The sequence below is a fragment of the Haemaphysalis longicornis genome, unplaced genomic scaffold (assembly GCF_048455015.1).
Source record: "Haemaphysalis longicornis isolate Haplotype H1 unplaced genomic scaffold, Haemaphysalis longicornis Haplotype H1 scaffold_2, whole genome shotgun sequence".
In the NCBI taxonomy this organism is placed as follows: domain Eukaryota; kingdom Metazoa; phylum Arthropoda; class Arachnida; order Ixodida; family Ixodidae; genus Haemaphysalis; species Haemaphysalis longicornis.
The window spans coordinates 100,920,490-100,936,289 of record NW_027526295.1 but is presented as its reverse complement, the minus strand read 5'-3'; the positions used below and the strand labels follow the sequence as shown (position 1 = coordinate 100,936,289).

Here is a 15,800-nt window from a genome sequence, read left to right as displayed (position 1 = left end):
TGTCATTTAAAGGAGCCATGAAGAGAAAATACAACTTGGTGTAATTTGAAAGAACTAGGATTCAGTATCTCACTCAGCTCCATTACAGCCCCAAAAGATGTTTTTTTAACAAAAAAAAGCAAGAAGAATTTAAATACTTTCAAATTTTGCGCCACAGTGACGTGTTATGAGCAAGAATGACGTCATACGGGCCAACAATAAAACATAATTTTCAGTGCGTTAACTGCACGTTAGCATTCAAGTGATGCGGTCAAATGGAACTAGAGGCCCCATTACAGGCGTCCAGTCATGTGTTGTCGCGACAGGTCAGTTAGGCGGCCGCCAATCGCACAAACAAGGTTCCGTGACGTCATAGAAAAGTTGCGGGAAATTGGCTAGGGGTCGCGACTGCTTCACACGTTTTCTTTAATATCTCCGTTATTTGTTCGAAGATTGCGATGATATTGGCGTCATTGTTATCGGGACTAAGCAGTCTTTCTAATAAACCCAACTTGTATTTTGTCTTCATGGCTCCTTTAAGCGCATCTGGGATGTGGTGACCAGGCGGTTCATTTTTGACCGCATGTCAGCGCCCGGACTCGTGTATTTGCCTACGGTGGAGAGGCAGTGGATAGGGGGTGATCGGCGGGGAGGTAATTATGTATTCACGGTGCCTTATTTACTTGGAACGTTCTAGAATAAGTGCTAGAGCCACTTCGTTTATTATTATTATTTATTATTATTATTATTGTTGTTGTTGTTGTTGTTGTTGTTGTTAGTACCGTTGATGTTATAATTATTTAAACCGTGTGGAATATCTAACCGCACGAGGAATTAAGATGCTCACTTGTTCTTTGTAATCGTGCATACGCGAGCAGCATAATCTTGCGTTCTTGTCCATGAATGCTGTCGCGCTTGAGGCACACTGAACATTATCTGAACGAACGGAACTTTGGTTTCTACAGTGACAGCGTCAGTGGGAGGGAACGAACTCGTTGACGTTATGTCGAACTAACTCGTTAGCGATAAAGAACTCGTTATCGTTATCTAACTCGCTATTTACACGTTGTCCAAAGCTTATCCACACTTCAATTTCCCACGTGATTTGTTGTCTCTCGGCTGAGATGTCCACTCGGCTGGCAGCCAACTGGCGGTGCGGGTGCGTTTCCGTGGGGCCTTTTTTAGTGCGCAGCGAAAGTGTGAGGGCGAGGGGCAGCACGTGCTGCTGAGGCGTCATCTCCCAGTGCGTCACCACGGCTCAGTGTGCATCTCACTGCCTCCCCATCCCACTTTCGCCATGCGTCGCCGCCCAGGAGCGCCGTTCCCCTCACACTTTCTCCAGACGCTCCTCCTCTGTTGTTTGTGGATCATCCGAACCACGTGACATTGGCGCGGGAGGTTCAAACACGATTTGCAATAACATGCTCGGCGGCTTCAACGGAATTAGCGCGCGCCGCCGTGCCTTCGCTGACCACGCGATCACTTCCTGAGACGTAGCGGCGCTTCGCACAAATTTCGAATTAGGGAGTATAGTAATCGCCACGTGATTTCTCTCTCTCTCTCTCTCTCTCTCTCGTCTGCACCATCTTCCGTTCTGCTCAAAATAAGCGTTCATTCCGCCTTCTCGACCGTCCTACAAGTGTGTATCGCCGTGAAAAGGAGGACGCTGCGACTTCCGCCGAAGGCGCGCTAGCGAATGCGCTAGCGAATGCTGCGCTGTCTTGCTGGTCCTCGTCGATATCTCTTCGGCGTGTACCCCGAGGCGATGGACGTCAGTGTACCTCTACTCTAAAGAAGACGGCGGTAACTCGCTGCAACGACTGGAACGAGGCCAGCAAACAGAGGATGCGGGAGGTGATCATGTGGTCGTCGAACAAACGAGGCCTCGTCTTCTTCTGTGCCAGCACACAGCCGAGGCCTTCTTTTTTTTTATTTTTTTCCTTCCCTCCGGGCTAAACGAATCTATCGACAGTCAACAAAAGGACTTCAAACAGAGGAAAAAAAAACAATTCCACTAGGACAAAGTGGCCTTTGACTCGAGGAATGCCGTGTTCTTCCAAAATTCGGGACAATACACTCGAACAATTACAACACGGAGGAGCACGTCGACTTTGCTTGATCTTTGCCCTTTGACACAGACTCTCGTGTAATTTTCTTTCGGGCGCGAGAGTCTGATTCGAGAAGCTTTTTCCTAATTATACTTTATTTTTGCCTGTCTACTTCGTTCTTTAAAAAAACTTCTCTTTTTCCCCTGGGAGGCTGCTTTTGTTGGCGTTCAGTCAGTGTGACGGAACGCTCATCGATTGACTGAAGTTTCGAAACGCTGGTTAGCGAAATGGACACACGCACGCGCCTACAATTGTGCTGGCGAGTAATCCTTTAACGATGATGGGGTCGCAGTTTTAACTTATATATGATCATAGTTTTTCTCCGGCCTGCCCTTTACTCTCGCTCCATGGAGAGCAACGCTCGGCTTCCGTCTTTGTCAGCAAAACGTAATTGGTTTCGAGACAAAAAAAAAAAAAACAGATACGAGTTTCGTTTTGTTGTTTTTGCTTCGCTGAGGAGCATTTACTAGGACGAGCTACTTTTTTTTTTTTTGTTTCGTTGACCGCAGGGGAGCTTCAGGAGAATAGGATGCTCGAACAAAATATAAGCGAGTAATAGCGTTCATTAGGCCAGCGTGCACTAAAACGAGCCAGTGATTATAAGCAAAAGGACTGGAAACGCATAGCTGTGGTGGCTATTTTGAGCGTAAAAAGCGCTTCGTAGTTTCTAGGCGGTCTCGCTCCCCCCTACGGGATGGCGGGCGATTGAAGAGCCTCGCCTAATTTGCTCTGCTTTTGTTTTCAGAACAGAAAGGGCGTTGTTTATTTTCTCCTACATTTTGTGATGTAGGTGGGCAAATAAGCTCAGTAAACGGGGCGTTTTTTTTTGAAGGGGTGTGTGTGGCGAACCTCGCTTTTGTAGCCTGCAAAGAACTGTCTTTCACAACATGTTCGTTCGTCTTTACAAGGTCACCAGGCGGACACCGTTCTCTTTTTTCCGATGACAGGATACAGCCCATGGGTGTGCAGGGTCTGTTTTCAAGGTGGTGGTGTACGCAGCCGTCACACGCCGGCAATGGAAACGGCAGTTCTTCGTTCCATCACCGCTTGTACTTCGCGTATGTTGGCGTTGATTTCACATCCCGCGTCCCCGAACAAGTGCACATGTACCCCATCTCTTGCGCACTGCCTCAGCGGTGGTAACGCAACGAACCGGAATTATCACATCAGCCGGAGTTGTATTACAAGTGTGGGGGAGGGGAAAGTGGTACTGTTAAAATGAGAGATGGAAATTAGCCGGTAGTCGTGCAGCACTCAGCTTAGACCAGACCGTATATATACAAATAACTGAAGCTGCTGAATGCAGCGACGAACGAATGTGTACACGACCACTTCGAATCTACGCGCGAAGTTTGCTTTTGAGCGGGAAAAGAACTGTCCGCGTGGCGGGTGTTCGGATTGCGCGCTAACTTCCGTTCCCGTCGTCACCTGCACCGTTAGCGGTGTACCCTCCTCTCTCATTGTACACTTGTCGGTGCACTGGGGCGGAACCAGTGTCGTTTCAGCCGTGGCCGAACAAACCTGCTCCCGGTTCGGGCCGCGTCGCCGCCTTGCCCCGCTTTTCGGGGTCTCGCGGCAGCGGCGACGCGGTGTGACCGCCAACGCAAGGTCGTTCGAATCAGGGGCGCTATGGGGACCGTAAACGATACCCGAAAGGAGTTCGTTGCTGCGAGCGAGCCCGCTCTTCCGCTGCGAGAGCGTTGCCTCGAGGTCAGTGTCAATGGCGGCCCCAAAAATACCGCTCTCTTGCTTGTCCTTCGCCTCATCGACAAACCGCGAGGGTGTCGTTAACTTTCTGCTCGCTGCGGGGGCCTGCCAGCCGTTTCGCCGCTGCCTTTGCTCCATGGCGACTCACTCTACTGAGCGAACAGGGGAAAAAAAAAAGCTCGAATTGAGAGCGTGGTTTTCAAATTGGCCAAAAAATATACGCATGCGCTTTCATTATGAGCACTCTGAACCGGGCTAGTTGGTACTGGCTCATTCTACTACTGCGCGGAACAGCGAAGACTGAGGAACAGGCACATACAGTACAGGACACAGCGTAGTGCCCTGTGTCTGAGTACTGTGTTGTATGTACCTTTTTCTGCGTCTTATAGTTGCTCCGCGCAGTAGTTGGACGCTCCTATTGTGTAGATCGCCATTCCCTTTCCGAAGACTAATAATATTAGCCCGCTGAAGTACAGGAATGTGTTCGTCTGACGTGTGGCTACTTGGATAAAAAAGCTGCGTGCATTTTCTTAAGTGCAAGTTCTCGCTTTTGTATACGCGCACTCGCCATAACATGTCATACTGCTGCACTGACTCGCGGCGTCAGCGGTGCAAGCAACAGCAGTGCCCGTCGGAAAGCATGGATGAAAATCCGCTCTTGTAATGTGGCAACGTGAGCAAGGTAAAGAATAGAAGGAAACGGATTGGGCTGGCAGAAATACGCGAGATTCACTGCGGCCGTTCGGGAATAAATGAACCGTTGATCGGAACGTTTACTGCCGGGATCGCGAACACTTGAGCCGGGAGAGCCAGTGATTACCGGGCGACCGAGATATCGGGCGCAGCTCCTTCATTCCTCTTCCGAATCCACCGCATCTCACTTGTTCCTCCGCTTTTCTTGGGAGACGGCGGTGTTTAGAAGGGCGCTTATTGGAGAGGGGTCTGGTGACTATACGGCCGGCCGGCCGGCTGGTCCGAAAGCACCGTTTTTCGAAGCCCTTGCGCAACGCAGCAGCAGCCCCGCTCCCGATAACGACCGTCGGCCCAGGCCGGCGGACCCGTTGCCCTGCAGCGGACCCGGGCCGTTCGATCGGTTCCCGGGCCGATGATGAACGCTCCGCAGGCTCCGTTATGGGGCCCTTATCGTGGCCGGCAGTTAGCGCCGGGGATATAAGGCCGCCACCGCGGCGGCGGCGACGGCTTTTATGGTAATTGTCGGCCGCCGTTAAGTTGGAGCGGCAGCAACGGTCTGTCTCGTCCGCTCTCCCCGAAACGGCGGCGCCTGGCTGCAGCCACTTCGGCTGAACTGGCTTTGGATAATCTCTCGGACATCCACGCTGGCCGTGCGCGCACGCACACCGCGCCTGCTTCTTTGTTCTCCCGGCTTGTGCTGCGTGCCTGGCGGCCGCGCTGCGTGTGGGCAGGAGCAGCAGCCCTTTGAGCCGCGATCTGTGGCGCGAAGAGGGCTCTTCCTCAAAGCAATCGCGGGCAGGGCCGAAGACGGAGAACGCGCATGCGTGAGCGCCCACGCACGGTCGCGCCTCCGCCTGCATATTCGGCGCGCACCTGGCTCTCGCAGTATTACAATTGGCTTCACCTCCAGCATTCCTTGTTTTCTTTTTATTTCTCTTGTTCGATAGCTTATTTACGCGACGTTGTTTCGGCGCGTCAGGAAAAGTCGCCGTAGTGCACAACAGTACTGTCTGTGTCGTGGTTTGGCGAACGACATACGCCCCTCTCGAACTAAGGTTTCCGCGAGAAAATAGCAGCAGTAAAAAAATGGATTCTCTCTCGAAGGGAATGGTAATACTAATAACACAGGATGTGACGACAGGTGTATTCATAAACGCTTACGCACGCACCTTCATCCGCCCACCCCAGTGAGGTCCTCACGTAGTTGCACAAGCAGATGACACAGCATTGCGCCCTCCCCTCCGCCCTCTAAAGATATGGGGAGAGCATTCCCCCCCCCCCCCCCCCCCCCCCTCCGAGTAGCTAGCTGTATCGTGCCTTTCTACATTTCTACTCTCTGTGAAAACACTGCCAGTTTAGAGCAAGGACTGCTCACACAAGCAGCGCACCATTTCCCAGCTGCCACCGCACCCTGCGGACTTTGTGGCCGATAGTATATGTGCGTGAGACGCTTTTTCCTCGTAGTCGTACATACATCGTAGGCGAGATAAAATGGTCCTCGTCAAGAACGTGTATATTAGAGTGACACACAAGAGATCGGTCAGAAATTTGTGCGGCAGCCAAACTCTCCGACAGTCTTCAATGACATTCGGCCTTTACTCGCTGCACCTTAACCGGGCCGTATGTTTTCTTGTGGAGACGCGTGTTCGGGACTCCATTGTCTTTTGCGTGGCTGACTTTAAAATGCTCGTCATGAGGCCGAGCCAGGTTGAAGAAGGAGAAAACATCATACAAGTGTTTAAATACTAAGGTACAGAATCACATCTGGATACCGAATCGTTCCGGTAATTCACAAAACGGCCGTTTTGTTTGCAGCGAAGTCCCCAGACTTTCCTGGAATCACTAGCCTTCAGTTCAATGCCCTTTGGCACCGCCAACCCCAGAAGACCCCACGCTGCCCGGCCACGGACCACAAGGGCGAGAAGGTGTTGTCGCCGCTGCGTCGGGACAGCCTTTTGTCCGAACCCTGCCGCGCACACCTGAGTCCACTTAGCTCCCCTCTAGCCCTCCCTTCCGTGGGGCCGTCTCCCTTTTGTACCATGCCGCCGCCGTCTTTGAAGTGGCCGGGCTGTTTGCGAAAATGAGGGGACCACTCGGACTTCGGTGGTGACAAAAGAGTTTGAGGCGCCGGACGGAAGGCGATTCCTGTTGGGTGGCGGGTCCTACGCAGCAGGTGGCGGCGTTAACAGCCAAATCAGTGTCGGCGTACCATTTTGGGCTTAGGCTTGTGGGAAAAAAAACAGCTGCTAATGGCAGTCTTGAGGGATTAAGTTGCGGTGGCGGCATTTCGGGACGGGATGTTCGTGCACGTACGGTACGTTCGCTGGACCCAGGCGTGCTTCACGTTCTACGATGGAGACATTCGACCTTCAGGTCGTTCTGTGGCAGTTCGGCAGAAGTTCTAGAAGCGCACGTGCTTCGTTGAGAGAAAGCCAACAGCTTCTCTCGTCGCCTGCGATAGCTACGGTCAGTTCAGTCTTGGATAAAACCAGCGCGAACTCAAAGACGAAGGAAATGCAACACAAGGACAGTTCGCGCTGGTTTTATCCAAGAATGTTGCAACTCTCCTGTCAGTTAACTTCGTCTAATCATGGTATTGTTTAATCAAACTGTTGTGCATACTTTCCCATCGTGCAACTTACGGAAAGCGACGTTTGCTTGTATTCGTGCCAATGCGTCCGCAATTCGTAACCGCGAAAAGACGAGGTGATCACCGCAAGGGCCGCAGGTTAAGCAGGTGACTGTCCTGCTTCGGGGTCGGTTCCCCCACCTCGTAGGAGGAATACGAAGAATAATCCGTGTTATTCTGACAGCCTCGGTAGCCAGCCGCCAACGCGTGCTCGCTGCACGCGGCCGCCTCTTCCAACAACGTCCCGAGTGTATAAATAACATATCAAGGCGTAGCCGCTGCGCAGCGACTCGTGCAAAGAAGCCCACCGGTTATGGATCGCCATGTACCGCAGCAAGCGTCGTCGTGGCTCGTGTTTTTCCCCTCCCATCGATTCTCCCGCCGGCTGGTTGGCTCCTAACTCGTCCGTCCGTGCTCAGCCGACAATCGGCTCGGTCGCGCGACCACAAACGGGTTGGAGAACAACCCCTTCTCCCACTCGACCTGTATTGTTATACTCTTTCGAGTTCTTTCCTCGTTTCAGGGCCGGCTCGAATCGGTCGAAGGGAGGCTGTCCGAGGCGGTTTATCGATGCCTCGCGTTCGCACGTTCCGTGGCAGAAACCCACTAACTGCCGCCTTCTTTCCGGAACTCGCAAATCCTATACGACTGCGGGTAGCGTCGACAGTCAGCGAGTTTGTCCCGATCCGCTTTGCGCTTCGCCGACATTGAAGACGCTTCCACCGAGACCGCTGTCAGGAACACAATGAGTTGCGGAGAAGAACAGCCTGCAGGGGAAGACTCGTGAAATACGAAGTATCGCTTCTTGGGCTTATCAGGCGCGCAATCGGACGCTGGCCGGCACGTTCTTCCAGCATCCGTCAGATCCTAGTATCGGCGATCCTTATCGGGTTCCCCTCTCCTGCGCGTGCTGGACCGGATTTTGTAAATGCGTTCTACACGGCGGACGAGGGGGGAGTGAAGGAGGAATACAGGTCTTTTTGCGAAAACAGCAAAAATGGCGCTACGTGTATACTCCGGCTGAGGTTAGAGCACGTGCCATCTCCGGGTATGGTGCGTTCGATCTTTCTCGTTATCTTTTTCTTCTCGGCGTTATCCCCTTTTGAGATCCTTTCGTGTTTCTTGTTAATTTGTCGCCTCATCGCCGCTGACCCACATATAATTCGAACCGCTGACCGGCTGTGCACCCTTTCCTCCTGCGAGGAGTAGGCGTCCCTCGCCGTTGTTGTCGACGCCAAAGCCAAGATATCAGAAAGCCTCGCGAGGAGTAGCGCAGGCAAATGAGGAGTATACAAACAAGATGATATCGGGAGTTCAAGGGCATTGCCTGAGAAACCAGCCTCAGGCTTGCAGCTCTCCTTCCCCGCACGGGTAGCAGCATCAGGGTCGGCCCTCCATCTACGGCCGCCCGCTCTTGCTGTTCTTCTGATGCATGATGCGGCTCTCGCATCCTCGTCAAAGGGCGAGGAGGAGGAGGGCTCGCTTGTCTGCTTCTTCTTCTTCTTCTTCCATGGCGGGTTCCTGCCGATAAATAAACCAGCGCGGACTCGGCGTAACGGGTTCTAAAAGCAGACCGAGGAAATAGAGAGAGAGGGGGGGGGGGGCGGTATGGGAGAGGGTTCGGGACGTGGGTGGCGGCGGGGCGGTGGACGTTGTTCTCCCATGGCAGCACATCTCGCCAGGGCATCCCCCTTGACTGACTGACTGCTGCTGCTGCCGGTGGTGTGGCTTTCGTCAGGGCGGCAACTCGGTGCCCGGTTTCTTCTGCTCCTCTCGGCGGAAACGACGCCCGTGCGGTCATTGACTGCCCTCTCCGTCGTCGCCGCGCGTCTTCACCCCCTCCCCGCGACGCCGCCGCGCTTAGACGGCTTGCCGGCTTGCCAGTGTGCGCCTCGCGCGGTCTTCGGTGCGGACGCTTTGCGTGTGTGTGGTGCTCGTGCGTGTGCGCCGACCGCGTGTCTTCCGATCGAGAAGTCTGCCGCCGGGAAATAAGTGTGCACTCGCGGCTGCTGCAACGGCATACCGACGTCATGCTGTCCCGTCCGAGCGAAGCGGGTACGTACATACAGACGCGATCTTTGTCGTCATTCCTGTGCGGATCGCAGTGTGCGCGTACGCGAGAAAACGAATGAACGTGGATGAGGCCCCTTTTGGAATTCCTGGGGCGGCCGAGACGCGGTGGCGCCTCCTCTGACGTCTCGACGACGGCGGCGTTCGTCCCGTGTTGACAATATGTTGAGGGAGCCTGGCCGCCTTCTTGTTGGCGAACATCGATGCGTTTCGGAAGATATCGCGTTGCCTGCGAGCGGTCTGTCTAGTTGCTTATTTGGGGGACGGAGGCCGCGGATGATCGTTCTGCACGGTTGACGCTGTGACGTTGCGCAGGACGGTGTGCGGTGAGGCCCCATTCGGAATTTTTAGGGAGAACATAAACTGTGTGCGCGGATTCCCTTCGTACCCTGGTTTACATTAATGTGCCGTTGGCCGGTAGGGTTGTCGACAGGAACCGATGCAGACGGGGTTCTGTCAAGTCTTCGCGGGCGACTTTGACAGAAGGCGATGACGTGCGGTTGTGTGTCTAATGCAGTACTTGCCCGTGGACGCCCGCATTTGTTTATTTCCGCACTCTATTTGCGATGATACGCGTTGCGCGTCGTATTAGTTCTTTATTCGTAACAAGCACTGTGCATTATCGGCCGAATTTCATACCCCAGGCGTGACATGACTGGCTACAGCTGCGTTATCTCACATTGGTGACCAAATGCTTCTTGCTTACAACTGCTTCTGTCGGCAATATCGTGGGTTCTTTGTGTTAGAACAGCCAAAACGGTTTTGGAAGTTTATTGTAAATTCATTTACTTCAATTTGTGTGTTGTCCGCGAGATTATTTGCTACATTTGTATAAGTACGTTCAGTGCCCCCGTGTGTGTGTGTGTGTGGAAATTGCAAACCGTTCTTGGAGTGCCACAGAACAGACCCGCAAACTTTTTTTTGTTAACGGAATAAACGTAAGGGCGTACGGAAGGTGTGTGTGTCGAATGTCTTTACAAAATGTGCGAAAATTGCCTCGTCTTAAGTTTTCTATTCCCCTTCCAACAACCTGTGAGCGGGAAACGGGGAGGAGACGTCACTTGCTCACGACGGCGTGCGAACCCGCAGTTTCCCAACTTCTGTCGCACCCCATTTATAATCATCACATTCATTTCTAGCACCGCTGCGAGTGCAGCCGATACAATTTTGCACGATTTGAGTTTGAAGGAGGAACAACGCGGTCGAAACACTCCATCCCGCATCTCCACTTTTCGCATTTCTCGCCAGCAGCTAATTGGATTCGTCCCATCAAGAGGAGGAAGCGAATACCGGCACCTCATGGCCCGGCTGCGCGAATGAATTAGCGGCGAACAAGCAAATGCCGGAATGCGGCACCTCGTAGCAAATTGCGCCCGAGCAAAGAGGGAGCGTGCTTTCACAATTGTTATTCAGCACGGCGCGCTTTGTTCCCGGCGAAACGGGCACGTCGACGCAAGCTGTGGAAGAGGCAGCAGCGCCGGTAGCGCCTCGTGATGGAGGTGCTGCGCGTGTGGTGCCTCCCGGTGGAACTCGCGGTGAGGCGAGGAACAGCTTGCGCCCAGTGCAGCCTCTGCGCATGCGCGCGCGGACACGCTCTTGTGCAGGGAACGCGTATATATTACGCGTGTGCTTGTGTGCGCCTTTCGTAGGTACATGATCGCCAACTCGCCCCTTTCTTATTCGTGCGCACACGTATTCTAGGTGGTGTTGGCATGTTCAATACCGCCTGTATGTTGCGCGGCGTCTGCGCAGCCTCGTGTCCTGCCGGTGCGCTGATTTTCTGGCAGTTCTGGTGCAAGAGGGCGCAGAACAGTATTGTTACGGAAAGATGGCGGCTGGGATTTAAGTTGGGCGTCAAAAACGGCCTTTTTCTTTCGAGAGTTTATTGTTTTTCTGAAGCAGCAACGGTAATATCTTGGAAGTGAATATTTTGCCGGGTGCCGGCATTTTGTTCTCATGTGAATTATGCCGGCACAACGGTGGCGCTACCGTCGCAAGTGGCATAGTGCCGGCAAAATTACTGGAGCAGAAAATTCCGACCGTTGTTAATTATGCCGGCAGCTGGAATTTTTTACGGAAAGCGAGTGCACTGCCCTGCGCGGATACATGGCCGGCAGCAGGTTCTGTTGAATTGACTGCCGCAACGGGCTAAAGTACCTGCTGCGCAATATTTGATTAATTACGCCGACCACTGATCACGCCGAAGGACTGTCAATTGGGCTACTTGGTAGTTGTTCTCAGAGCGTGTCCTGTCTCCGTTGTGCAGCTGTGTGCCCTGCCCTCCAGGTAATTTCTCATTCTTTGTATTATATTAACACGGCGGCCGTGGGCGCTAACGACCCGGCTGGCGCCCTTTCTGGAACCCCGGGACGCCCTCCCGCTGGCGCCGAATTACGGTCGCCGCGCCACGTCTATGCGCGCTCCTGTGGTAGTTCAGGGGAAAAAGACCTTTGTTGTAAGGGCTGTCGAGGGACGGCGAGAGTTCGCAATCAAGTTGACGCGGCGAACACCGCGGCCGGCTGAGAGCAGAGAGGAAAAATTGGACCCATCTCCCCGCGAGGGGGACTCGAGTAAATGCGTCGCATAGGGGGTGGGTGTATTGCGTTAACGTTTAGTGTTTGGGGAGTTGGTGGTAGTGAATGCGTTGTATCAACAGCTTCTTGACGTAGTTTGAATGTGTCAAGGATATAAGGCACGTTCGTAGCCTCCCGTTCTGCGTCGGCTTTGTGGCGCAGTGGGTAGAGCACCATGTACATTGCGTTCCGCCCGCAGGGTCGAGGGATCGAAACCAGGTGCCGGATAGCATTTTTTAAATGCATAGCATTTTAGTAACTCACAATGTCACGCGGCGTTGGCGTGCCTTGTCGTAGTCCGCAGGCGCGCCTTGTCGTAGTCCGCAGCCAGGCCCTTGTCGTAGTCCGCAGCCAGGCCACTACACTAAATAACAGTATCCGGCGTCCGGTTTCGAACCCATGACGCCGCGGGCGGAACGCAAGGTGCCCGGCGCACTACCGACTGAGCCACGAAACAGATACAGATTTCGATGCACCGAACGCGCCTTATATCCTTCACTCATTTCTGGTTTGTTTCGAAAGCGCCACAAGTTGTCCCGCGCCTCCGAAAGATGGCGACACGGGTCCCGCGATCGAGAGATATGACTTGCCGGCGCACCCCCTCGGAAATGCTGTGCATTTGATCGTGCCCCTCGCGAGGGGGATGTCTTTTTTATATAGTGTAGGGGGAGGGGTGCGGACTACGACTACGGACGTCAACGCGGGTGACATCGTGAGTTACTGAAATGCTCTGCATTTAAAAACGACGGGTTATAAGGAGGGGTCAGCCGGCTTCATCTCGATATGGCCGTCAAATGAGCGGCCCACGCCCGCCTCAGAAGCCCATACCGGCCGTCTGCCTCGTGAATTGGCCACACCAGGTCTTCTCCTCCTCTGTACAAAGCCTGCAGATGAGATTTTCGGCAGCTGAGCCGCTGCTAGGCTTTGCGTGGCTCGTGCGTGCGTGAATTAGTCTGCTTCCCAGTTTCATTTGAGTCAGAGCTTCTTAGGCTGGCTGCATACGTATGCAACGCTTCCTCGTTCTTTCGCGCGGCCGTCGGTGCTGTTCACCTCCGACTGTATTTGGCTGCGAGCTGTCTGCACGCAGGTCGCAAGCCTCCATACGATGTCGCGGATAACTTCGCGCCCACGTTGCAATGCCGTCTTCCTCTTTTTCTCTCCTCGTATGGCCCTCGCCATTTCTTTGCATCGCTTTGCACGCAGACAGAGCCGAAAGGCGGGCTCGGTGAAAACTGCGCGGTGTTTGATCTTGATGGCAGCGCTGACCCCTGACGTCCAAAAGGTAGTGCAGGTACGCGTCGCGCCCTTGCCCGAGAACGCGCCGTCGCTTCACGCTGGGTTAGTTTTGTTTGTCTTGGCGGACAGTGTCAGTGGGGCGTCCTGCCTGCATGCGTGCCGTCTGCGCTGAGACCGGGAAACGGAGCAGTATAGCTTCTATAAGCGGGTCATCGGCTTCTTCTATCGCACTGCGCAGCGGGATTTGTTGCTGGAGATAGATAAAAAAGAACATGATATCTGTGTTTGCCGTGCCGATTAAGCAGTTCGTAGACTACAGTAAAGGCTGAATTAAATTACAATTCGTTTACCGAACTTTCACAGAAGGAATAAACAACGGACCACTGCACCGAGCTTTCTGTCCTCGAAGGCTACCCAGTCTTCCCCATACAATGGATGGAGGCCATGGCTGGCAGGTTCACCGACCCCATGGGGAACGCGTGCAAGTAGTTAGGCCGGACGTGAAGTCGCGTTTGGCGGAGCTGCTTCTGGACGGCCTTTGTGCCAGCCTCGTGCTCTTCTTCTTTGCAACTTTGTACACGTGGCGACAAAGGTCGAGGGGTGTACCTGCGGTAAAGTGAGTCTGGCCTCGTGTTTCCGTGGTCTCAGGGCCGCCATGACGTACTGGGAGGCGGTCACGTAGCACGTTGAAGTATTCATCCGCAGTCACCTGCATGCACCGCGACGTTTTCGTTGCTGTAGACGGCACGTGCCGTAAGTCCTTATCGAATGGACAGAAGGGGTGGACCGTATGCAAGGAAAGGGAGGCTATCTAAATGCACCAGGGGGGGGGGACCGCGGTCGCGTCGTCTAGTGAAATATTAGATGGCTTTTAATCTGTTTGGCTGATTTAATCCCGTGTCTGTAACTAATTTGTCAAATTAGCTGTACGCTCAGTCAGAACTATTCATCATCTACCCCCCTGTTTCTATTAGTGAACAACGAACTGCATAGTCACAAAGCAAACGTAGTTACGCGCTCTTCAATCATTCCTTCATTCCTTCATTCATCCATCATTTATAGTTCTACTGACGCAGCCGTTGCAGGGCCAGCGCGCATTCTATATGCACACCGTATGACATTCCGATTTCTCGCGGTGACTTCTCACAGGCCACATCGAAGACAATGTAACGTCTCTGACGAACTTCTATCGCTTCGGAAACGTTTTGTTTTGTTTTCGTAGGCATTTTGTTCTTATAATTATTGGACATCGTCCCTAGACACCGGCGGACATCGCATAAAATGAGCGGGATCGACTTTCCGAAGGTCTTGTTATTACTTTTGCACTCGTAGCGAATGCACCCGTGTCAAAGCGGGCGTTTAATTCTTTCTTGCGACCTTTAATACTCAGCCGTTCTCCATCAGAAAAGCGGCCGCCGCGGCCGGGAATTGAACCCGCGACTTCGTGCTCAGCAGCACAACGCCTTAGCCACTGAGCCACTGCGGCGCACGTTAAATATCCCCAGGTGGTCAAAATTAATCCGGAGCCGTCCGCTACGGCGCGCATCATCGCCTGCGTTGCGTCGGTGCGTTAAACCCTACAATCATCAGTACTCAGCCGTGTGCAGCACTGATTTTGGTTCTCATGCTGGATCACCCGAACCGTTCGCCCGTCCACCTGAGAGGCCCGTCCTGCACCGCTCGTGTTGCTGTTACTTCGCAGGCCGCCTTCATCTCGTCTCGTTTCGCGCCCCAGACGTCAGCGGCGGCTTGACGTCGCTGGTCCAATAACCGTTCCTTCTCTTTTTCTCCTCCGTATTCCCCCTGTTCCATTACTCTGAAAACTGGGTGACCCGAAAAAGGAACAGTCTCCCTCCGAGGCGGCATATATTACCCGCTGTGGGTGACGTGCCTCCTGGGCGACTATCGGCGACCTGTGCGCCGGGTTTCTTCTCGACATCAGATGCAGACTGAGAGGAGGGAGGAAGAAGAGTGCGATGCCGTCGACCCCCCGGCCCTCTCCACTGTCTCCCCCCGTATTTGGTTTATGGAGGGACCGGTCACCCGGCCGTCGCGTTTCTGCCGCTGCATGGGCGGACAGCAGCCGGCCGCCGAGCGCGTATATCGTACAAGCACGGGAATATATATGAGCATCCACGCAGCCCGAAAGAAGAAGAGCGGCGTGCCATCTCGGCGCTTTTATTTTGTGAAGGAGCCGGAGAAGCGGGGCAGCGGATGGGAGGCGATGACTCACCTCCTCTGACACACTGGGACTTCCACGCCGCTCTGCCCCTATCCACTTTATACGTCTGCTACGAACAGGCCGTGCCCGCGGAGCGTCGGAGATACTGGCGTAACAACGTGGGCCTGACTTTGCCCTGGCCTCGGTGCCCCCTGGCGGCGGCACCGGTCAGACCTGTTCAGGCTAATGGTGCCGCCCCCCTCTTCTTGCCGTCCTGGTGCCGATATGCGGGCGCGTATGGTTAGGTTTGCGTGTTCGTGTATCGACGCTTCTTCCAGGGCGAGAGCTCGATAAACCGGCCGGGAATGCCGCGCACCTTGAGCGGTCACAAGTCCGAGATGGAACAGCGCACACGACACTTGACCTCTTCTGCATTTAGCTTAACATCATTTCTTAAAAATAGCTCTTGCATAGTCTTCTCACTGCCTTCCCTTCTCCAGGACAGACAGGACTGCGTCCACGAGACTTTTGTCTTCTCCGTGCGTTCTTTGTCAACGAACACTAGTCGATCGCAGTGCTTGTTGGCCGTCGAGGTGACCCTTTGTCGGATGCCACGGAGAATCGGTGCGGCATAACGAACGGAA

The 15,800-nt window shown here is 53.8% G+C and overlaps 1 protein-coding gene across 3 annotated transcripts in view; it reads left to right on the top strand.

Moving 5' to 3' along the window:
• LOC144169062 (uncharacterized) overlaps window positions 1-15,800 on the top strand; it is a 138,749-nt gene that overhangs the window by 89,571 nt on the left and 33,378 nt on the right. Inside the window, exon 1 of one of the 3 annotated variants that reach the window (XM_077698063.1) lies at window positions 8,841-9,171. The exons of the other annotated variants lie outside the window; for them this stretch is intronic. Coding sequence (XP_077554189.1) covers window positions 9,147-9,171 — 25 coding nt within the window. The 5' untranslated portion in view covers window positions 8,841-9,146. Of the gene's footprint in view, window positions 1-8,840; window positions 9,172-15,800 lie in introns of those variants that run through there. 3 annotated transcript variants of the gene reach the window in all.